The 25,176-nt window shown below is 42.1% G+C and overlaps 1 protein-coding gene across 2 annotated transcripts in view; it reads right to left on the bottom strand.

Annotated features, from left to right (window-relative positions):
• fam210b (family with sequence similarity 210 member B) overlaps positions 1-16,038 on the bottom strand; it is an 84,386-nt gene extending 68,348 nt beyond the window's left edge. For both annotated transcript variants that reach the window (XM_078236420.1, XM_078236421.1), the window contains exon 1: positions 15,692-16,038. In XM_078236420.1, coding sequence (XP_078092546.1) covers positions 15,692-15,910 — 219 coding nt within the window. In that variant the 5' untranslated portion in view covers positions 15,911-16,038. The remainder of the gene's footprint in view (positions 1-15,691) is intronic.
• Between the last annotated feature and the right edge of the window lie 9,138 nt (positions 16,039-25,176).

The following is a 25,176-nucleotide window of genomic DNA, read 5'->3' on the forward strand; positions in this document are numbered from 1 at the left end:
TCTGAAAATCCCCCTAGTCACCCTCGTGTTCAGGTACACGGAGGAAGAATTTAGCATGTCTTTCAGATTGTGGGACGAAACCGGAGAACCCAGAGGAAACCCACGCAGACATGGGAAGAACATGCAGACTCCACATAGTGACCCAAGCCAGGAATTGAGCCCAGGTCCCTAGCGCTGTGAGACAGTAGTGCTAACCACTGTGCCACCCTTGTAGGAGAACATGAACCCATTAGTCAATAGCATCAATCCAGGGGAGCCCTTGTTAGTTGGGTATTGTTGTATGCATGCCTGTATTTCCTCCAACTACACACTGAAGCCATTGATTTCAGTCTCCGCCACAAACTCCATCTCCTATCTACCAACTCCAATGGAAACTGCCTGCGGCGGAACAGACAGCTTGCAGTCCTGTTGTTGTACCCGACTCTAAGCAAACTTCCATTCACATATTTGCTCCATTACAAAGAGTGCCTACTTTCCCCTAGGTGACATCACTCAACTCACCCCTGCTTCAGAGACCTCATTCATGCCTAATTCGATGCTTCGACATTTGACTATTCCATGTTCTCCTGGACAGCTTTCCATCTCCCTTCCTACATAAACATCAGCTCATCCAAAACTCTGCTGCTTGCATCCCAAGTTGAAGTTTTGTTCAGCCATCAGCCCATGTTTGCTGACCTATAGATGTCTCAATTTTTAAAATTCCTTTCTTTTATTTCCATGGCCTCATCCCTACTTATTCCAGCATTCTGCTCCACCCTCCCTCTAATACATCTGGTTCCCAATCGCTGATCAGCCCCATCACTGGGTTACTGACTCTCCACATCATTACTGACTCCCCCCAGCCCCGCGCCAAACCTGATTGCTGGCCTTCCGGAGGTCTTTGGGCCAGCCCTGATCTCCCAGGCTGTGGGAACTTGCACATGCCCTATTTTAATTGCTCCATCATTGGTGGCCATATTCTAAGCTGCCCAGGCCCCATGCTCTGGAATTCCCTCCCTTATGCCTAAGCATCTCTATCTCTCTAAGATTTTCCTTAAAACCGACCTCTTTAATCAAATATCCTGTCATCTGTCCCTCATGTAGCTTAACATTAAATTTTATTTTATCTCCTCTGAAGTACAATGCAGAAAGAGGCCATTCAGTCCACTGAGTCTGCACCGACTCTTTGAAAGGGCATCTTACCCAGGCCAACCCCTGCCCCATCTTGGCAACCCTGCGCGTTTACGATTGCCAATCCACCCAATCTCTGCATCTTTGGACTGTGGGAGGAAACTGGAGCACCTTGAAGAAACCCACTCAGACACAGGAGAACTCCACACACTCACCCAGGGCCGGAATCAAACCAGTGTCCCTATCACTGAGGCAGCAGTGCTAACCAGTGTGCCACCATTCCGCAGAGCTTAGCAAGAAAAACTACTTGGGATGACACTTGTGCAATTGCACATCCTTGTGCATCAATGATTAATACTATTCCCTAATGACCCTCCTCGCTCCACAATGCCACAATGTCATGCAGCAAGAGCTACTTCTACAGTTGCTGGATTGACAAAAACAACTGTAAAAACGCTAGAGAAATTGGGATTGTTCTTAATAGAGCAGAGAAGGTTAAGACAGGGATTTAATAGAAATATTATTATGAAGGATTTTGTCAGAGTAATTAAGGAGGAACTGTTACTGGTGGGAACTCACTAGTAAAAGGACACTAATTCAAAACAATTGGAAAATTTAGAGGAAAGTAATATTTATTTTTGAATATCAATGAGTTATGATGTGGCATGCACTGGTTGAAAGAGTGCTGAAATCAGGAATCAGATTCATTAACATCCAAAAGAAAATTGGATATATACTTAAAGAAAGGAAAAGTGCAAGGCTATGGAGACAGAGCTGGGCAATTGAACTAATTGGATTTTTATTTATTTCATGAGATGTACCCATTGCCCTTGAACTGAGTGGTTTGCTAGGCCATTTCATAGGGCATTTAAGAGTTAACCATATTACAGTAGCTCTCGAGTCACATGTAGACCAGACCAGATTAGTATGGCAGATTTCTCTCCCCAAAGAACATTAATGAACTAGATCTTTTGATTACAACAATTGCCAATAATTTAATTACTACAATTAATGAGTCTAGCTTTCAATTTCTTTTTTAAATTTTAGTTGAATTTAAGTTCTGCTAGCTGTCATGATGGGTTTTGAATTAGTGTCTGGGCCTCTGGGATTACTAGTCCAGTGACATTACCATTACACCACTATCTGAGTAATTCTTTCAAAGAGCTACCTCCTTCCGCACAATATAATTCTACAAAAAGCAATTGTGTAGCCTCATCTGAAATAAATAGAAAACTGGGTAGCTTCTCATTAACTCAGCTTCACTTGTATTTGATTTTTCTGCTGCTGAATAGTATAGTTTTGAACAGACATCATAACTTTTCCACTACCAAAAGCTTGGGTAGATGTGAGCCACCTTCACAATGCAGCTTCAACGCCGTCCTGCTTGCTTCTTTATCTTGTTGTAAAATTCTACTGGAAACCACTAAACAATCTTATCGGTTCTCACAGCCACTGCCTACAACAGGTGCAAGCAACACTCAACCACCAAGATATTTTTTTTTAGATGAGTTACCGTGCACCAGAAAAAAAACTGTTAAAAGCAGTAAGCACATTGGAATTACAAATGTGGGAAGGTAAAATTCCCCCACACAAAAACCAGACAGCAAATATAATCTTAGAAATGTAACTTATCTGTGACAGCAGGAAGGAGCAGGCTTTAAACTTGGAATCGTTAAGCCTCCTCCACAAAACAAGTAAAGTTACATTAAGATAACTAAAGTTTGTGTATACACTGGTTACATAAGTAGGAATGAGTCTGTGAATACAGGTTGATGGCTCCACTACCAAGTTCAATGGGGAATGCGATGTAGCATTTGATGGGACACCCACAGTGGTGGTGGGGGGTATTGGGCTGTGGTAAAAGGCCTTTTGTGCTATATGACTCTTATGAGTTATCAATATGTCCTCACCAGATCTAGCATCAAGGGCAGACAATCGGACAAAAAACAAACAAACCTGGTTATGTAAATCAAGAGGAAATAGGCAACAAAAACAACTTGCATTTGTATAGCACCTTTAATTTAGTAAAATACCTCAAAACACTTGATGGGATCTTCGTCAAACAAAACTTGACACTGAACTACAGGAAATAATGGGTGAAACTTGGATCAAAGGGGTGGGCTTTAAGGCGTGTCTTAGAGAGGAGGAAAGGTGCAGATTAGGGAGAGAATTCCAGCCCTCAAGCTGAGGCATGGCAGCCAGAATGATAATCAGGGAGATAAGGGGGGCCACATTTGGAGGTACCCAGAAATACAAAAAGATCAACAGTTAAAAAGGCAAAATTGAAGATGAATTATAAAAGTAACTGCATGGATAAATAAAGGGTCAATATTTTCTTAATTATTCAACAATCTTAACGATTAAAGAAATATAATTCAATGCTCTAAAGGAAATAATTTAGATAGTTAATGTTTCAGGATATAAATGTCAAAATAATTCTGTGGTTTAATGCTTTAAATAGTGTTGGAACCAGTTACTGGTGTAAAGGAGAACGGCTGGGCATCACTCCCACAACCACCACTGAAAGACCAGATGCTGCTCTTAGAGAGATCGCAGACCACACAAGAACAACATCAGCGCATTCCCCTCAACTGCTCTCTTTCAGCAAACAATCATCTCCTGTGGCTTCTAAGCAAACGGTTTCTCAATTTGCATCTTTCAAAGCCCTGGATTGGATCAGCACTGCCCTTCAGAGACCAATCGGCCTCCAGTCCTAACTCAGTTCAATGTGATTAGTAACATACTGTAGAGCACCAAACAGCCCATTATTGTTTAAAACTTTGATCTCTGAATGCATGATACATTGCTATTTTTGATCCACACAGTTCAATGTCAACTTTAACTGAACTGTGCCTTGAAATTTGAAACTTATTTAATCATTTAGAATGATTTTTTTTTACTATTTCAGTTTTCCCCCCAGGGCATATTCAGGTCCACGTTCCCCTTCTCCAATCAGATTTAAATTACTTGTAAATATATTTAAATCTTTAAAAAAATCTTCCCAGGTAAATTATCAATAATTCAGTACAAATCAAGAATGATTAAAACACATTGTTAGGTTGGGGATTTTTTTAACTTCACATTGACAGCCAGCTGAAAAATACACCGAAGGAATGTAAGAACTCAACATTAGTACTTTTAGAAGGCCAAAAGTGAAACGATGCTTTGCCAGGTGTTATTACCATGGTTTCAATCTCTAACTCCCACTCACCTGACGAAGGAGCAGCGCTCCGAAAGCTAGTGGCGTTTGCTACCAAATAAACCTGTTGGACTTTAACCTGGTGTTGTTAGACTCCTTACTGTGTTCAATCTCGGAGACAGCCAGACAGTTTTAGTAAGTGACGCAATAACCACAACAGAAAACCACAACAAAGACCTAGGCGAAATGCAGCCGCGCTACCTTGTTACCACAGAAGTTCAGCTGGAGCAGTGCACATTTTTTTTGTGTACCGAACCTAAAGTCTCTAACTTTGGCTGCTAATGTCCTCATGTGACACCCTCTCCCCACCATTACTCTAGATGACAGATCAGCAGGTGGTACATTTATCTATTAGCTAATCTGTTGACTCAAAACTTCCCCTCATCCCACACATTGCCATACTTTCCCACGCCCAGATATTACCTGCCACACATTCCTCATGTCACATACCCACAATACCTTCCCATGCCCGCATATGCAGACTTGCCACAACATCCCAGCCAGCAAGCTGAATTTGCTCCTTTTAGCACCAACCAGCTTCCATTCATATTAGGCGAGTGCTAAAGGCAGCCATCCTCTGCTCACAGACTTATCTGCAACCTTTTCCTAATGAAACATTTCATTGTAAAGGCAATGCCAAACCTTCATACTTATCTCACAGCTTTTGTGCCATACCACTGGGACACCCACGCTCTGAAACAAAGAAATACTGACTCACACTATTCTTTCTCATGGATTATCAAGACAGCGGTGCAAATTCTAAATCAAATCGAAGAGTTTTCAAACGTCACATTTTAATCAAATCTAGAGAGCATTCATTTTAAAAAGAGTCGAGGCTATTAGCTTCAATGAGCATATTCCTGTTTGATAGTGCAGCCTGACTTACCTGCCCTTTACGACCCCCCCCCCCCCCCAACATTACCAATTTGCCTGTGAGCTACCCCTCTTCTCCCTCTCCACTCCTCCAAACATAAATGGATTCAACAGACAAATTGTTATGCTGTCTGTTTTAAAAGGGCCTTCCTGAGTAACAAATGCCACAAATTGCTTTTGGGTGAAAATGTGACTTGCAATATCTAATCTAATCAGTGACTTTTAGCTCATGTCTCAGGTATTTAACTTCACCACTGTGAAGATTTTTTATTAGCTGCCTTCATGATCTCAAAAACTTCAGTAATCTCATCCAAAATGTCCCCCCTATCTCGAGGGAAAAACAAGGCCAACTGTCTTCATCTATCCCCATGACTGAAATTCCCAATTCCCAGATTCACTGTTATTGCAGGTGTCTCTTTCTCACCCCAGCAACAGCTCATCGACTTTTAGCAACAGTTTCTGACAGATCTAACAATGGCACAAACAGTAAGCGTAGTCTAATCAAATAGGTTTCATCTGTTCCATATGGTCAAATTACCTCATGGAACAGATGATGCATATGTAATCGGAGGCAGACTGTTAACAGATTTCAAAAGAAAATAACAGTAAATAATTTATTTTCCTAGCAGAAAATACGGTCTTAAATTTTAAAAGACATCCAAGACAGAATTATTCAGGCCAATTAATTTACTGAAATAGCATGATCCAAAACTGCTCAATGTGTCATACTGGTTTAAAGTCAAACATAATATGAAATTTTGAAAAACGTTCATTAGTTTGGACTTAAGATGACAACTTAATTTATGACACCATAACATTAGTGATTAAGTCAGTCATCGTGTATATCCCCATTTGGAAACTAGTGAAATCTCCTACAAAATATATATACACCCTCTATTTTAGAAAGATGGTACTGACAGCTTTGAGGTACGCAGTAGTAGTGATTAAATTCAGGCATGTTTTAGCACTAAAAGCATCTAATCAACACCCAGTATAGATGTCTCCAGGGTAAATTATACCTGTCACTGCACATTGACTCATTCTCTGAGTATCACAATGCTACTACATTCAAGTTTATTCAATTATCAGCCTCTAATAGTCTCTAGAGTAACTCACAAATTGACCACTGCATTCAGGCATACTAATCCCACGATCATGCTGATGTCAGGAGTAAATAATCAGGGACAATTTTATTTCCATTCAGAAACAACTCAGCAGTTTCACCGACTACAAATCGTCTTCAAAATTTGAAAGAAAGTACATGCACACACAAATAAACTGTCAGTTCGGAAAGTTTATTTTCTACTATTTATTAAAGTTATTCATGCACATTTAATTAATATAGTCTGCAATGCAGGATAGTAGACTGGTAATCTGCATGGGATAGCAAGTTTTTTAATGCATTAAATGACAAACGCGGGTGCAGGCTTTGCAAACATAAGCACATGGCCATTGAGGTCAGCAAGAACTTTGGGAACAGAGTTTTGAAAAACACTATTTATGGTTCCTTTTGAAATAAATAAGGGATTCTAATGACAAGGACATCAACATCAATGGATGAGGGAGTCCTGTCTAATGTGAAACAGAACTAAATTGTACAGTTCTGGCCTTTCAGGTCTTTATTCTGAGTCCAAAGATGTGCAGGTTAAAATGTTAAAGTTTATTTATTAGTCACAAGTAAGGCTTACATTAACACTGCAATGAAGTTACTGTGAAGTTCGCCCAGTCGCCACACTCCGGCACCTGTTCAGGTCAATGCACCTAACCAGTACGTCTTTCAGAATGTGGGAGGAAACCGGAGCATCCGGAGGAAACCCATGCAGACATGGGGAGAATGTGTAAACTCCACACAGACAGTGACCCAAGCCAGGAATTGAACCCGGGTCCCTGGCGCTGTGAGATAGCAGTGCTAACCAGTGTTCCAACGTGCTTTACCGACGCCCGATTCGGGCGCGGGTCCGGTCCGACGATTTAATTGCATTTAAATTGACTTAAATGAACCGCGTGCCCAACCCTACCGCCAAATCCCACTTTACCGTCTTCTGGCCCGTTCCGGATCCGCGCTATTAGCGACCTGCAGAATAAAAGTCCGAAGCGGATTTCTATTCTGCAGGGGAACCTCTGAAGCCCATCCTCCCCAACCATCCTTCATGGACTCCCCCGCTAACCACCCCAGCAGACACCCCCTCCGGGATCGGACACCCCTGGGAGGAATACTGATTCATCAGTATTCTGTAACTTGATATTGTGTCTCCGTATGCCCTGTTTGGAGCAGATATCCACTACATCGGACAAAGGAGCAGCGCTCCGAAAGCTAATGGCATTTGCTACCAAATAAACCTGTTGGACTTTAACCTGGTGTTGTTAAAACTCTTACTATTTTTTTTTTTGAGGTGCAGCGTTTTATTTAAGCTCCTACATGATGGTGCCTGGTGTGATCTGTTGTCAAAACAGTTCAAATGTTTCATGTATCCACATACAGCCTGTTCGTATCTGTTTCTGATTGATCCTTAAAATCTAGCTTTGGTATTTGCAATGCAAAGCATCCTTGAAAGGCTGGTTTATAACCACACCCATGACTCTGCACTTGCATGATTTTACTTCCTGGTCTTCCAGCCAATTCAGGATTACAGTGACAAGCTAAAACTCTTAATAGGTAAAGTTAAACAAAAGAACAAAACAGCACAGGAACAGGCCCTTCGGCCCTCCAAGCCTGCACCGATCATGTGTTCCTAGCTGGACCATCCGTTTGTATCCCTCTATTCCCAGTCTGTCCATGTTCCAGTCTGTTACGACTGGAAATTGTTCGTTGTGGGTACAACACTTTCATGTAGCAAGGCTTCTCAATTCCTTGCAGTTCATGCCAGTCATGTATTAAATCTTGCCTCAACACTTCGCTGGTGCAACTTTGTCTTGATGAGCATTCATCATTTCAGCTCTGCAAACAAGCACAGTGGCTGCCATCATTACTGGGATGCCCTGTTTTAAAAAGTTAGGAGTAAGAACTCCTCTTTCATACACTGTGTAAAACAAAATTAAAGCCTTCCAAGGATGTTTTGCATTGCAAATAGCATCACTGGGTCTGTAAAGGCACAGTAAGTAGTCTCACAACATCAAGTTAAAGTCCAACAGGTTTATTTGGTAGCACAAGCCACTAGCTTTGAGTGCTGCCCCTTCATCAGGTGAGTAGGAGTTCTGTTCACACACACAGGGCACATAAAGACACAAACTCAATTTACAAAATAATGGTTGGAATGCGAGTCTTTACAGGTAATCAAGTCTTAAAGGTACAGACAATATGAGTGGAGAGAGGGTTAAGCACAGGTTAAAGAGATGTGTATCGTCTCCAGCCAGGACAGTTAGTGAGATTTTGCAAGCCCAGGCAAGTCGTGGGGGTTACAGATTGTGTGACATGAACCCAAGATCCCGGTTGAGGCCATCCTCATGTGTGCGGAACTTGGCTATCAGTCTCTGCTCAGCGACTGCGTTGTGCTACCAAATAAACCTGTTGAACTTTAACCTGGTGTTGTGAGACTTCTTACTGTGTTTACCCCAGTCCAACGCTGACATCTCCACATCTGTAAAGGCAATCAGAAACTGACACAAAGAGGCAGAGAAATTCATCTGCACTGCTTATTTAACCTAATCAGATGACTGTATTTGTACAGCCGGTGTGAAGGACCTGCCATCAGTTTGCCAGATGTACAAATGCAAGAAAATGCATGCTTGTAATCATCCAGCAGGACTGGTTAGATGTTGAACATAATAGAAGTAGATGCACTTCATAAAACAGTTCATCCTTAGCTTATATTGAGCTCACGACCAGACCGCACAATGTGCTGCTGACGCTGTTCCTTGGTAATATGTCTATTTGATTTGCTACTTATACTCCTCACATAATGACAGAAACAGTTGTTGCATGTCAGCATTACTCCGATTACGCTGGTAAACTGCTCAGGCTATTGAAAGCACTAGATTCCTCACCTCAAATTAAAAAGTATATATGATGCTCTGTTTAAAAAGATGTAAAAATCAGATTTTTGAGGCCATTTTTCTTGGGCCAAAAGCCATGAGATCGACTTTTATACTGTGAGCTGTCAGCGTTTTGTCATCATTACCTCACCGAAACTGACCAGAACTTCAAATCGCAAATTTCTAGTCCATCACTGCTGCCTCACGACTTGGGTCACTGTCTGAGTGGAGTCTGCATGTTTTCTCCGTGTCTGCGCAGGTTTTCTCCGGATGCTCTGGTTTCCTCTCAGTCCGAAAGATGTGCTGGTCAGGTGCATTGGCCATGCTAAATTCTCCCTCATTGTACGCGAATAGGTGCTAGAGTGTGGCGACTAAGGGATTTTCACAGTAACTTCATTGCAGCGTTAATGTGAACCTACTTGTGACACTAATAAATACATTTTAAGACTTTAAACACATGCTGCTCCACCACAGGCTGCACTGTGGCCCTTCCATCCCCAAAGCCACCATCAGTAAAAATGCAATTTCCCTGCTACCACATCGCTGTTACAAACCTCAAAGAGAAACTGCAGCTTGTTCGAACAACTGTAACTAAGGGTTTAACAGTGACATGGTTAGTCAAATCTAATGAGCAACAGAATGGAATTGAAAATTAATTTTACATTTGTAGATTGATTAAGTGCTGCATTTTTTTAAACAATTGCAAAAGCTTTCCCAGAATATTTCAGCTTTTCCCTTCACCCCACTTGCCTTTCCCATTCTTCAATTTATGTAAAACAATGTTTGTGTTGGTGCTTTTTGCTTCCTATTGGTGGGAGGGGAATGAAAATCCTATAATGCGATTGGCTGTTTGGTCAGTCTGATGACATCACTCCAGCTCCACACAGACTGGGAATGCCCAGTGAAGAATTCTGCAATGCAATTTCCGCACAGCATGATCCCACAAACCACCATATGCTAATTTGAGCTAAATCTATTTTTAAAGTGATGTTGGTTTAGGGATAAACATTAGCCCTGGTAATGGTATTGTCATCATAATCCAGAGGCCCAGGGGAAGATCTGGGGACCAGGGTTCAAATTCCACCATGCCAGATCGTAACATTTGAATTCAATAAATCAAAAAGCAACAACAATGGAACCATTGTCGTAAAAACCCATCTGGTTCACTAATGTCCTTTGCCATCTTTATCAGTTCTGGCCGACATGTGAATCCAGACTAACAGCAATGTGGCTGACTCTCAAATACCCTCTGAAATGGAGGGCAGTTAGGGATGGTCAACAAATACTGGCCCAGCCAGTGACTCCCAAAAATACATTTAATATAAATCAAATGACTCATTACATGGATTATAAATATTACGAGTTCAGTTAGCACCTGTAGCTACAATTGGATCACCTATAGCATGCAAAGTTAATCCCGCCCAGCCATGCCTTTAGTCTCCATTGTGCACTAACTTTCAAGATTTAAATGCCTGCATGCTCACTACTTGTAGCATCCAAGCTTCAGTGCCGTCTTCAGCCCAATTCCATGTCAACTGATGCTGCTCCATTCTATAACTGCCTGATTTTTACAGTAACTTTATTACAGAAAAATCTCTTCCTGACGTGCAGAAACCACAAGAATAACTTGCATCCAAATATTGCATTCCATGACCTCAGGACATCCCAAAACACACTACACCCAATGCAGTAAACGTTTAAAAACATGCAGCCACTATTGCAACATAGGGAAATACAGCAGGCAATTCACACACAGCAAGCTCCAAATAAAACAGCAAAGCGATGAATGACCAGATGTGTTTCTTTGATGAATCTGGTTGGAGGGATAAATATTGGCCAGCATCCCACAGACAGAACTCCCCCACTCTTTTCATTTTGGAGCCGTGCAGAAGGAGAAGCCAAATCGACAGACAGGGCCTCGTTTTCCTCTCTGACAGAGTAGCACTGGAGTGTTAGTCTTGTTCATGTGCTCAAGCCTCTTGAACGGACTTTGAATCCATGACCTTCTGACTCAGATCTGAAAGCACTAAGCGATGGCTGAATATCTCACTTTTGAACCAATGTGCCAAATTTTTACCAACCTGTACAATCACTTCACCTACCCTTCAACATCTCAAATAAATGGATTACACAATATTTGCTGTATAAATGATTTGGATGAGAAAGGTGTAGGTGAAGAAAGACTCAAATTTATATAAAGTCTTTCATTACACCAGACATCCCAAAACACTTAGCGGCCCATGATTTACAACTACACTTTTGTAAGTAATGTTTTGTAATGTAGAAGCGTGGGGAAAGAAAGTTATCCGTCACTGTCTCCCCCTCAAACATAGGCCCAAAACGTTTCTGGCACAATAAGGTATTTTGTTTTAATTATATGTTTCACAACATGATTAAACTTACCTATAAAACTGTTGCACATGTTATTGCACACTGTCAATAAGGTATTTTATTTGGCAGCTTAACAATTAAAGTTAAGGCTTTCAACTGATACGCATGAATGTTAGCAAAACAAAACGTTTCTCAAGGTAGCCATTTACTCCAAGTTCTCAAGGCAGGTCATTTAGGCAAGGCTATGTAGATGCCAAAACGTGTAATGATAAAATAGTACACACTTTTCTTTAGTATGAGCAATGTCTGAAGGATCTGCTAGGTTTAATATAGCTAAATAACTATAACTGTATTGCAAAGCTCTTTATAATTTTTGCTTCAGCAATATGCACTTGTTTCTCAAGCGAAATAATCCTCACTATGTCTTCTATTTCAGACTGGTTAATGTAAATACATAGAACTGCATGTGGTTTTATCTTGAAATAATTAATTAGAGTTGTTTAGGCAAGTCAAGGAAAAAGATTCAAACAAATGTTGTAGCTTGCTCCTGTGATAGGTGGTTATTGATTTTCATTATGGTCCAGTAGTTGGAAATGCACAGACAAGATTTGATTTTCTTATCTTCTTCTCCTGGGAACAATGACACATGGAAGGGGTGTTTCATCAACAGCATCATGCTGCCATCTTGTCCAAAGGCACCAGCTTTCTGTAAAATGTGTTATGCTGCATGACCATACGGTGACTACAACTGAACACAATCTTGCCCTAATCTGACATCCATATACATAGTAAGTAGCAGGTGGGGTGGCCGAGAGTTAACAAATAGTAATCAGGTGCCAGAACCTTGGCCATATCTCTGTCCTGCCTAGCCCACTGACAGTGAAGCCAACTACAGCATTCCCAGTGTGACCCTAACTGACAAAGGGCAGCAGTCGATGGAAGCTCCTAGTTTGCTGATGCGCACGCAATGTATTTAGCCTTAAGAAACCTGCGAACATAAATTTACGGAACCTGCTCCATCCAAAGCTATGGGTTTTGACCCAGAACACATCATCCTGCTTATCCACCAATCATCAGTCGCCAAGATTAAGCACATCACAGCTGACTAATCATTTCTCTTTAAACTACCTCCCCCACAACCATAATTCTCATGTGACAAGGGAGATTAATTTCATGGACCATGAGTTTCACATGGAACTAGACGCCTCAGTTACTTAATTCATGACTTCCAACACAAAAGACACTGAAAGGTGGAAGAGTGAACTGCGTGAGCGCAGAGTATAATCAGGAGTAAAAACCCATCCCAGCAATTTGAGAAAAGGAAAGACTCATTAAATAAATTTTTTTGGAGTCCGGGGCATAGTGTTGCCGTTTGGTAACAGCATAACATAGATTATAAAATTGTATGCATTATGCCTTGCTATAATTGGAAATATTCAAAATATTGTGATCACTGCAGCACCATTTCATGAAAAATAATATTAGTAGATTCAATTATTGGATTCATTCCTCAAGCAATTGGTCAAGTTAATACATGTGGCTTTAGTAATATGTCAATTTAGCTTATCATTAGATACATCCATTCAGTCCACTTAACTACAATAAAAATCTCTGATCTATTCCCCCCGCCAAAACAAAATATGATAAGCAATTTATTGTGACTCAGAGGAACATAATTTTATTTTTTTCTCCTACAGTTTTAACGCCCGTGAGTCATTGTTGTTTTTGGTCTTCTCAAGTACGTGACAATACAAATATACAGTTATTGAATAGCCTTATGATACTCCTTTTATAGTAAATTGATAAACTGATTGCAAATTTATTTTATATTGTATTAAAAGCTGTAATTGATTCAGTACTTTAGTCTGAACTGTTTTGGACCTACCGTACTACTGCTTAACACCTGAAAAGATTCTGGTTAGACATTAACTCGGAACAGTCTGTGCTGAGATTAATTAGTTCAAATCAAGAACTTATATCAAGTTATTTCTGGTTTATTATGCAACATACAAGATTCTGAAGGGGTTTGGCAGGGGAGAGCCCAAGAGGTTGTTTTACCTGGCTAGGGAATCCAGAACACGGGGGCACAATCTTAGGATAATGGGTTGATCGTTTAGGATTGAGAAGAGGAGAAATACCTTCACTTTGTGAATCTTTGGAATGCGACTCCAAAGGGTTGCGAATGCTTTTATTTCCAGCGGATGCTGGAAAACCCAAAATAAAACCAGAGTGCTGGATAAACTCAAAACGTTCATGGTCTTTCTCTCTCTGCAGATACTGCTGAGGTTAACCAGCATTTTCTGTTTTTATTACTGAATATAAAGATACAGGTCCAAACCAAAGATTAGCCATGACTGTATGAAATAGGGGAGCAGGTTCGACAGGCTATACACAAGTCTACCTCTGCTCCAGTTCAATTATAGCCTCAAGTCACTGTGTGTGGAATTTGCACATTCGCCCTGTGTCTGAGTGGGTTTCCTCCGGGTGCTCCGACTTCCTCCCACAGTCCAAAGATGTGTGGGTTAGGTGGATTGGCCATTCTAAATTGGCCCTAGGCCAGGGGATTAGCAGGGTAAATACATGGGGTTATGGGAATAGAGCCTAGGTGGGATTGTGGTCGGTGCAGACTCAATGGGTCGAGTGGCCTCCTTCTACACTGTAGGGATTCTACGATGATTCCTATTCCCTGTGATCTTATCCATGAACTTCATTTGAAATTCTGCAGTCAGTATTCTGTGTGATCACTGCTTATCACATCATGAAAAAGTAATATTGGCAACCACATCAAAATCATTTGATTCTTATCTCAAGCCAAGGTTTATGGATTTTTTTGCCTTCAGATTGCCAAATAAATCACAACATCAATCCCCTCTATCAGGGCTGAACCGTTCTGTTTCCATACAATTAAAATGAATGGGCTCTTAAACCTCATAATACAAACCAACGTTTTCATAACCTCTCCCTTGGTCATTTTACATAGAAATAGATAACAATCTTCATCGGTCTGTTCTCACTTACTCTGCTTATATGTTCCATCTGTCATCTCTCAGTGATAGACTTCATTACCATTTTGTTCAGTCAATGTTCCCTTCGTATCCTGTCATTTACAAACCTCCAGGGCCTTGAATGTTTCCAATAAGCCCATCTCTGTCTCAAAGCACCATGTTTCTGCCATAAACACAGAACAAGCACTAGGCTGTCGTTGCAAAGTTTCGTACAAATTGGAGTGCAATTTGCCAAGAAAATACTCCTCACTTTCCTGTTGCAAGTAACCAATGCAAAGTATATAATTTTTTGTGCACCGCAGACATTCTTTTCAACTTAAAACAAATGGTGACTTCAGATGATCTTGTATTTAAAAAAAAACACAATCCTGGATATCAAAACTGTAACGCAATATTAATTCTGCTCTGGAATAATAAATGAAACGTTTTCCAGCAAGTTAGAAAAGTAGTCTGGGATTTCGTCGCAAATTTAACATTTGTTTTCTCTGCCACCCCCCCAACCCCCAATCCCCATCACAGTTTATACTCTGCTTTCAAAGAGAGAAACACAGTAAACTAAGCCACACCTTAAATGTGGTCCCAAATCTGGCAGGCATTCTCCACCCTCCCTTAGGATAATCTTCACTTACAGGCTGCTGGAGATGTCCTCGGGGTTTAACTTCTCATCCGCTTCCCAATCCGCTCAACCTCCCTAACCAGCCGGGCCGTAGCTGACAACTCTTTTAGGTATCGCTTACCAAAAGTCAGCTGTACCATATTCCCAGGGCTCTTCCCCAGCCGTTGTTGTTTATTTAAACACGTTTTAAAAAAAAAAGAAATAGCTATAGCTGGAGTTGGGGAAATCCAGCTGGGCTGAAAATTGGGAAGGGAGAGATGACTTTTTTTTTGTTTCGGCCCCCTCTCCTTCAAAAGAAAATAAAAATGACCAGCTGTTAACGTTTAACACAAAAATTAACTTTCTACCCTTCGCAGGTTCACATGTCAAGCAAACAAGGAGTTGTTTTTACCCCTCCTGTTTTGTTGCCAGCGTTGAGTACGCTGTAAGTGTGAATGTGTGTTGTGAGTACGTTGTAAGTGTGAATGAGTATTGTGTGAATGAGTTTGTAGGTTGTGTAAATCAGTGTTGTAAGTGTAAATGAGTGTGTATGCTATAAGTGTGAATGAATGTGGTGCTGTGTGACCCCAACAGCGCTTTGCTCACCGTGCACAGCCCTCTTAAGGCGCCGACGCGGCGAACCGGCCACCGCTCCCGAGCCGGCTCCCCGAAGCTGCGGTCCCCTCCGTCGGTGCGGGCTCCCGTCCTGACAGCTGTTGCGAGCCGACAGGCGCGGCTGGCTCCTCTCCCGAGGCATCCCTGCAGCGGCGGCAGCAGCAGCAAGACGCAGCTTTGCCTGGACTGCTGGAGAAAGGGAGAGAGCATTTGCAGGGGGCTGTGTTCCTTCTCTGTCTGTCCCCCACTTCTGAGCGGCAATGTTCTCCTGCAGCCAGGGATAGAGCAATGCTTTCACAGTGATCCTCACTCCTGCTCTGTCTGAGCACTCCGCGTGATTCAGCTGTTGTCAGTTTCACACCAAACCCACCCTCTCGCTGCCCCATTGGCCAGCACCTCTGCTGATTGACACTCCGCGATCCTGCACACGCTTAAAGGCAAAGTCCCAGGCCAGCATGAAATCGCAAACTGCCAGCCAGGCACAAACAACAAGAAATACCAGGCAGAAATAACAGTGTGCTGAAACTTTCTGTCTTTTTGCTGTCTATTTGAGACTGAAAGAGATTTGATTTGATTTATTATTGTCACATGTATTAGTATACAGTGAAAAGTATGGTCTTTTATGTGTTAGACAAAGCTTGCGGCTCATAGAGAAAGAAAGGAGAGGATGCAGAATGTATATTACAGTCATAGCTAGAATATAGAGAAAGATCAGCTTAACATTTAGCAGATCCATTCAAAAGTCTGATGGCAGCAGGGAAGAAGTTGTTCTTGAGTCTATTGGTACTTTTCCCTGACAGAAGAAGATATCCCCTTTCTGTCAATTGCCTTCCAGGAAAATATTCTGAGATTGCAATAACAGCAAAAAGGAAGGCTCAAGTTAATCACTGTGTTTACCTTTGGGGATACTGGACAATAACTCCTTTCAGAAGGGAATTAGATAATGCACATGTAGGCACTGGAAAGGGCGGGTGAGTTGGACTCCAACTCTAGGAGTTGAATGACATCCGTAATTTATAAACAAACAAAAGCAATCATGTGGGGCCAGCCAGGAACTCAGTGACATCTGCTGCTTTTCTCACCTTACACCTTTTTTTCCCCACAGTCCTAGATGATGTGCACCAGGGAGGGCAGTTACTTCCCTTAGCTGCTGGAAAGCTCCTGGCAGTTGTGTATGTTAGAATCCTGCCCCTTGGGCACAAATCATACGTGCCACATTAGGCATGCCTTTCCAAGTCTCAAAAAAGCTTCTTTTCCTGAATTATTTTTGTTGTCGCCAGACTGGAGAATTTTAAAAGAGTTTTTATTAAATTAAGAAATGGAATGAAAGGTCATAAACACAATGGATTTTATAAAATGAAATGGGAGGTCAAATGTGACCATACCACATCTTTCTTTTAGAAATAGGTATAGTGCAGGAAAACTGTCTAGAAATCATCTAGAAAAAATTGGCTAACTGGCAAGGTGCTGTGTATGGTTTCTCACCTTGGAAAGGCATCCTAGCATGGCATGTCTGCAAACATCATTACATAACAGTGAGACAGCATGAGTCCTGGTGCCTGAGCATTGGCCCCCATTAATTCAGAACAACTAATTTCAGTGGCAAATGTTCGACTTTTGTAGAAGAAACTTTGCTATGGCAGTTTCTTGATAGCTTAGTAGGAAATTGCAACATGTGGTTTGGTGCTGGGATTATAATGTGGGAAAGCACAGAAGGATGTCATCCAACTCCTGGAGCCTCCACAAGAACAATCCAGTTAGTCCAACTCACCTACCCTTTCCATTTAGTACTACAATTATTTTACCTTCATACAGCATTCCCTTCTGAAAACCTTGACTGAATCTCTCTTTCAGACAGTACATTTCAAATACTAACCACTGGTTGTGTGAAAAACATTTTTCTTGCACCACTGTTGATTCTTTTGCCAATTACCATAAATCTGTGTCCTAATGTTTCCTTTTAAAATGTATCAATTCACACTTTTCTGCAGTTATTTCCTTAGCTATGTATCCATCCATTCCACCAGTCTCCACATCCTCTGGAAGTCTATCTCAATTCTTCTCACTGTTCACTGCACTTCCAAGTTTTGGATCATCTGCAAATTTTGGAATAGTTACCCCGTATACCCAAATCTATATATATTAATATATAATCACGAAGAGCAGTGACCCAGTACTGACCCCTGGGGGACATTGATACTTTCCTCCAGTCCAAAAATAAACCTTTCACCACAATTTTTGTTTCCCATTAACCAATTTGTATCCATGCTGCCAATGCCAAAGCCCTCATGGGCTTTAACTTTGCTGACAAGTCTATTACTGTACGTGGCACTTTTAGAAAACATCTTTTGGAAGTCAATCCACCACATTGCCCTAATCAAAACTCGCTGCCACCTCCTCAATCAAATAAGGCACAAAGATCAAAGAAAGCTACATCCCTGTATTGCATTAAGTTAGTAGAACTTTGTCATGCTGGTATCAAGGGCACCTCCACTGAAGTCAGCATGCCTAAGTTACATAGGATAAGCCCTGCTGCGAAGTGCGTATGTGTGAGGTCACTCTTGGATCTAATGTTCAGTTTCCATTTTAGTGCAGCTTGCCAATAGCATCTCAGCTTGCATATACAGTGTGTCACTCGTGTAAGATGCCAATGTTTGTGGAACTGTACCCCCACTCAAATGAATGGGGAATACAATGAAATGAAATGAAATTCCACAAATGATTATGCCTTCTCATTACATAAGTTTGTTCATATGTTATCGATCATTTTACCTCCACCATGATAACATTTTCATTTTTTACCTGATCGTTTAAAACTTAATTTATTAACTGGGTTGTTAGAAATCCTATAGTTCTTTGACAGTGCACATTTATCTAGGTCAAAGCCACTTTAGTACTATTTGTACCAGCACGTTATGTGTTGGACTTTGTTAGAAACTTTGTACTAAAATAGTTTTTTCTGTTAAAAGGTAGAATGCTTCAACAAACCAGAATGATAGCTGTAGTTTGTTGGATATCTGGCATCCAGTGTCTCAGTTTTTAGAAGTCTGAATCTATGTATAATTGCAAGACCAAGGCATTCTATTATGAAAGTTGATTACAATTCTTGTCCTTCAAATATAAAAAGTAGATAATGGTGCTTTATTCTATCAGTTGGTAGAAGTAAAAATCATAGGTCCGCTCACTGTTTAAGATGTTCTGATATTTACAAATCTCTGAATTTTATATTTTCCTGAAACAGGGAAAATTCTGCATGTGTGCAGTCTTTTTATCATCTCTGTATCTGCATTTGTCTTGATTTATCTTATAGTTTAATGAGAAACCTTGAAGGAAGTTGACATGAATACTTTGTGAAAGTATGAGCTGGAAGAACATCTTTTGTTTCTTTCCAAGACTGAGCAGTGTTTGTTGTTGAAGTTGAATCATATGTAAAATTTTGGGATTAAGACTGTTGAGCTTTGGAGAATGGCGCGAATCCAGGTTTGATCATTTGTATTATGTTAGATAACCATTGCAAACAACACAAATACGACGATTACCTTTTCTTTCTACAGAAAAAACAGGTTTTCATATCAAACAGCACATCCCTTCAGCTGTGCATAACAGGCAAAATACTGACAGTATGTAACCAGTCCATGCTTACAAAACTCAAAACACGGCGGAATGCTCCCAAAAAAATTCTAAGTGTCGAATTCGCATGAAAACTGGAGTAATACCCGGTGATTTTTTTCAGTGGGAGTTCAGAGAAGAATCTCCCACACACTGCGCACTTCAGAGGCCACCAGCATGAATATAATTAAATTTCAGGGGGCGGGGCCTATTCCCGCTGAAGAGGCTGAAATCAGCGCACTGAACGGGGCACCGCACATGCGCCGATCTGTCAGTGCTGAGATTGGCACATGCACAATGGCTCTGCGCTGACAGCCTTCCTCTCTGCTGGTCAGCTCGATCGCTGGCCAGCCTGGTGACCCCGGCAATGCTGGCCCTCCACTCCCCCCACAACCTGATCACTGGCCCCCCCGGGCCCCCATTCCCAGGCCCAGCCCCGACCTCCCCTCCCTCTCCTGGGCGGCCCAGATCTCTCCAGTTTTCCCCCCCACCACCACCACATTTCTCCTCTCTGGCAGTTAACCCTCACCTGCAGTCCCGACCCCCCCATACAGCCTGCCCCCTTCCCACCCCCCCCCCCCCCGCCCCACACACAGCCCGCCCTGATCGCAAGCCTCTCTCCTCCGACCGATCCCTAGGCAGAGTAGCAACAGGACCCCCACTCCCACTGATCGCCCCTAGGCCTCGCCCTATCAGGCTCCGCCCAATGGGCAGTGCCAAGGTGTACCCTGGGGATTGGTACTTTGCCTCTTGAGCAGTGCTAGGTGGTACCACTCCCCTACCCGAACCCCTGGGGGACTCCGACTGCCCCCTTCACTTCAGCAGGGTCGGGCCACTGGCTCTCTGAAAGTGGGGAGCTGCTGTAATGCTCACTGGAGTGAAATACTCTGACAGGGTGGAAGAGGCTAGCGGGCCCGGAGACTTCAGTCCCAGACCAGCTAATCTCATTTCAATTGTAGGGAAATAATATTCAAATCATTTCCGTGTCTCCCCACCGATTTCTGGCGTGGAGCAGATGCTGCGGGAAATCCGACGCTGGGAGATGCAAGCGGAACATGAACACTTGCACAAACCCTGTAAATCGGCTGCCATGGGATTCTTCCGGCCCGCTGTGCTAGTGCATCGGGATGGGAGAATTGCGGCAAAAGTGTCCAACATTAGATGTGATTCCACAAATAGACAACATTTGCTAAATTATTCTGAGTGTGCTAAGAATTGCACTGACAACAAATTTAAGACTATTAGTTGGGCTCACAATGCATTCACATGTATTAGAAGCTACAATATTAATACAAATCAATAGACAGAAATAACATGTACACTCATTGTGTCTTTTACAACTAAACAAAGTAGGCAACAGCCAATCCCTGGTTCATTCCGCAGGGCAATGCCTTGATCAATCAGGGTCAATGTGTCCAGATTGAATTTGAACATAACTTGGCAGTTAATTGTTAGTGATCAGTTAACTGATGGATTCTTTATGGCAACGCATCTACCAATCGATCAGTACTCTTTTCTTATGCAGAATAAATTATTGTTCCCTTTACAAATAGGTATTCTTACAAATTGTCCTGATCATTGCATTTGAAAAGCTTTGGCAACATGGGTCTTTTTTCAGAAGTACTCAGAACAAGAGTTGATCAGGATTACAGGTGTGTACATGTGGGTTGTGTGGCTCACCCAAGTACAGGACCAAAGCTAAGTTTACTTTTGGAATTTATTTACAATTTTTCTGTGCTACATTCAAATTTGAACTTCCTAAGTGTGGAGTGGAGTGGAAAAGAGCAAACCCTTCTTATCTTTTGAAATACCATATGCTCTACTTCCTTAAATAGAATGGTAAGTAGTCTCACAACACCAGGTTAAAGTATTTGGTAGTACGAGCTTTCAGAGCACTGCCCCTTCATCAGGTGAGTGCAGAATCTGTTTCACAAACAGGGTATATATAGATACAAACTCAATCACGAGATAATGGCTGGAATGTGAGTCTTAACAGGTAATCAAGTCTTCACAGGTGCAGACAATGTGAGTGGAGAGAAGGTTAAGCACAGGTGGAAGAGATGTGAATTGTCTCAAGCCAGGACAGTTAGTGAGATTTTACAAGCCCAAGCAAGGCGTGGGGAGTTACAGATAGTGTGACATGAACCCAAGATCCCGGTTGACGCCATTCTCTTGTGTGCAGAACTTGGCTATCAGTTTCTGCTCGGCGATTCTGCATTGTCATGTGTTTGAAGGCCGCCTTGGAGAACGCTTACCCGAAGATCAGAGGCTGAATGCCCGTGACTGCTGAAGTGTTCCCGACAGGAAGGGAACACTCCTGCCTGGTGATTGTCGAGCGGTGTCCATCCATCCGTTGTCGTAGGGTCTCAACCGGGTTAATAGGGGTTAATAAACACAAAAGTTTAAAATTCACATAAGCTGCAAGCTGTATCTTAGTCGCACAGGAAAAACCGTGAGAAAACAACAGGTTTTGATTAAAGTAGACCCAGATAAGAGTCAAGGGCTAATTCAGTTGAACAATGTGCAGCTGCAGCTCATATGTGTCTATTAGAACAAGCGGCAATGGAAATGGGAGGTTGGTATACCATTGGCCAGAGATATAGCTATCATTACTTGATGATATAATTAGGTAGCTTTTTCGGCACCAATCAAGTAAACGAACTCAAATTAACTTAGGGACAAAGTAAAAGGGGCGGCTCCCCAAAAGGAAGGGGGGAACAGCCCGAACCAAAAACAAAGTCGAAAGGAAACTTAAAACGTCAAACCAAAAGGTGATTATCGGGGTCGATAATACACCCCAGCCCCTGCGGTGCATGATATAATTAGGTAGACATGCATAAGTTGCAACTGGACAACTACACCCTTATGAAAACCTAATTGATAGTTGTGAGTGGATATAAATATAACTTCTGTGCAAATGTGCATCTTTTGATTGGTATACGCTAATTTCTTGTAATTGGATCTTAACTATAAACGACGGTTTAATTCGTGGATCGAGGCTTTTTCCTAATGAACCACATTTGGAGCACCAGAAATAGCCCTTACAATAGTTTGCATTAAAGGCATTGTCTGAAACTCCAAGAGTCTTTGTCTGGTTTTCTTAAAAATGAGAGTGTGAAGTACACTATAGCCGAATAGCTGTATTTTTCTGCCTAACTGAGGTCATCATGTTTCTGCTAGCTCTTCGTCAAAGCTATCCAGATAGCCCCATCCCCAGCTCTTTCCCCACAGCCCTCTTCAAGTACTTACCCAATTCACTTTTGAAAATAACTCTTGAACTTGCTTGGCCCAATCTCTCCAGCAGATCATTACAACGCATGTATAGTACTTGACCTGCTGAGTTTATCCAGCATTTCCTGTTTCTATTTCATGTAAAGTAATGTTCCTCATATGCTGTCTCAGGTTCTTTTGCCAATTATCTTAAATCTGTGTCCTTTGATTGCCGAGCCTTCTGATCGCGCCCGAGGTCAATGGACCTCTCCATGGTCCGACCCTTTTCTGCTCCGATTCTCATGGTGGGCAGGACGGTAAAATTCTGGCCTATAAATGGTTTGACCCTAATTACTTCATTAAAATCCTTCAGGATTTTGAACCTCAGTCAAATCTCCAGTTTCTACTCGAGGGAGTAAAGCCTCAGCTCCTCTCGTCTCTCCACATAACTTAAGTATTTTCAGACTAATCCGTTTACTTTCTCTACAAATTATCTAAAGTCTTGATATCCTTTCTAAAATATGATTCTCAGAATTGGTCTCCCCACTCTAGCTGAGGCCTATTCAGTGTTTCACAAAGGTTTAGTACAACATCCTTGCTTTTGTACTCCATGGGGTGAATTTTCCCATTCTGCCGCCACATGAATTGTAGCGGGTGAGGGGCAGACCATGGAAAGGTCCATTGGACTTGGGCCGGATTTTCCGGTTTCGGGGTGAACATGGCCAGAAAATCCCACCCCATAATTTCTGTTTTTAAAACCCAAAGTGCTGTATGCTTTTATTACAGTCTTACCAACCTTATCCTGCCTTCAACGACTTGTGCACATACATTCCAATGTTTCTCTGTTCCTGCACCCCTATTTAAATTGTACCATTTGATCTATATTGCCTCATTTCATCCTTCCTACCAAAAGGAATCAATTAACATTTTTCTGCATTAAATCTCATCTGCCGTTTCTCAGCTTTGTTTCAGTCAACTCTAGGTATAAAATATAATTCAATAAATCACTACATGGTGGCACAGTGGCTAGCACTGCTGCCTCATAGTGCCAGGGGCCTGGGTTCAATTTCAGCCTTGGGTGACTGTCTGAGTGGAGTTTGCACGTTCTCTCTGTGTCTGCGTGGCTTTCCTCCAGGTGCTCCAATTTCTTCCCACAGTCCAAAGATGTGCGGGTTAGGTAGATTGGCCATGCTAAATTGCCTCTTAGTGTCCAAAACTGTGCAGGTTAGGTGGATTAACCATGGTAAATGCACGGGGTTATTTTGGAGGGCCGAAGGGCCTGTTTCCTGTGCTGTACAGGGATAGGGCGGAGGGGAGGACCTGGGTGGCATACTCTTTCAAAGAGTTGATGCAAATGCGATGGCCAAATGGCCTCTTTTTGCTCTGTAAGGATTCTATGGTTTGTACTGTGGTTTGAGATTAAGGAAGGCTATGTAAAACATTGTCTATCTAAAGTTCCACATGATATCAAATTCTAGAAATACATCAATAAGTAGAGAAGCCTTGAAGTTTCAAAAATGTTTAAAAATTCAAATAAAAACAACACGTTAATTCCCATTATTTCAGTTCAAATACATTGGGCCGTAACCTCCTGTTTCCCAGCATTAGATTTGAGGGGGAACCCAGAATTGGCACTGGGGAACCCCGCACAGAACTTCCCAGTTAAGCATCTGCATGGCAATTGTCCAAAAGTGCGAACTTCCCCTCGCAATTACGCTGCACTGGGAAACATCTGAAATAGCAATTTAAATTGTTGACTTCGGATGGTTCTGCCAGATTTACACTAATAGCTACTCAGAAGAGGTTAGAAGATATAAAACCTCTTCGAACTTCTGCATAACTATCTACCTATCTTTATCCACTCCTGAGCTGACCCTCCTGGAGCCCGATGTCCAACCCCCACATCCTCCCCCGTAATGTGCGGCCCCTACACTCCCTGCCAACCTTGAAACTGACTTGCTTTACAGCAGTTAGTGCAGTTAAAAAAAAGGAGAGTGTCCTTCTTCACTCCGACTCTGTTAGATTTTGACACCATGCCTCATGGACAGCTGCGCCACATGGTTCTTGACCAGCCTGAGTCAGCAGGGTCAGGCAAGACTGGCGCAGAAGGAATTTGGCACAGGTAAGTGGGTACGGAATGGCAACCCGATACTGATTACCACTCTGAGGAGGTTACGGCCTAATGGGGTAAAGTATCTGTCATCATCATTGGTGGACTAGTTCAGTAATTTCGCAGGTGACATTTATTAGTTATCAGCCACTGTTGCTGTATGTGGTGCAGGTCTGACCCTTACTCCACTCTTGTGCTGTTTTGGTCACCCAAGCCACCTTCCACTTTATCTAGCGATCGGAAACAGACTATGTCTACAAGAGAGGAAAACATAACCAACATCACCCTCATCCCATTGGCCACCTTTGTTTGCAGCTGCATCTAGCTGTGAGCAGACCCTATCTGCAAACACTGAACGTCACTGACTGCAAAGATTCGACCCCACACCTTAGCATTACGAAAGATACATCTGGTCACTTTGGCACAGGAGGCTCCATTCAATTGAACTGCGCCAGCCCATTTATCCCTCATGGACAGCTTTATCCAGAAAGACACATTTTAACCACATGTCCATTCACCAGTGATCTTCATACAATGTCCTTGAGGG

The sequence above is a fragment of the Mustelus asterias genome, chromosome 20 (genome assembly GCF_964213995.1).
Source record: "Mustelus asterias chromosome 20, sMusAst1.hap1.1, whole genome shotgun sequence".
NCBI classification, from domain to species: domain Eukaryota; kingdom Metazoa; phylum Chordata; class Chondrichthyes; order Carcharhiniformes; family Triakidae; genus Mustelus; species Mustelus asterias.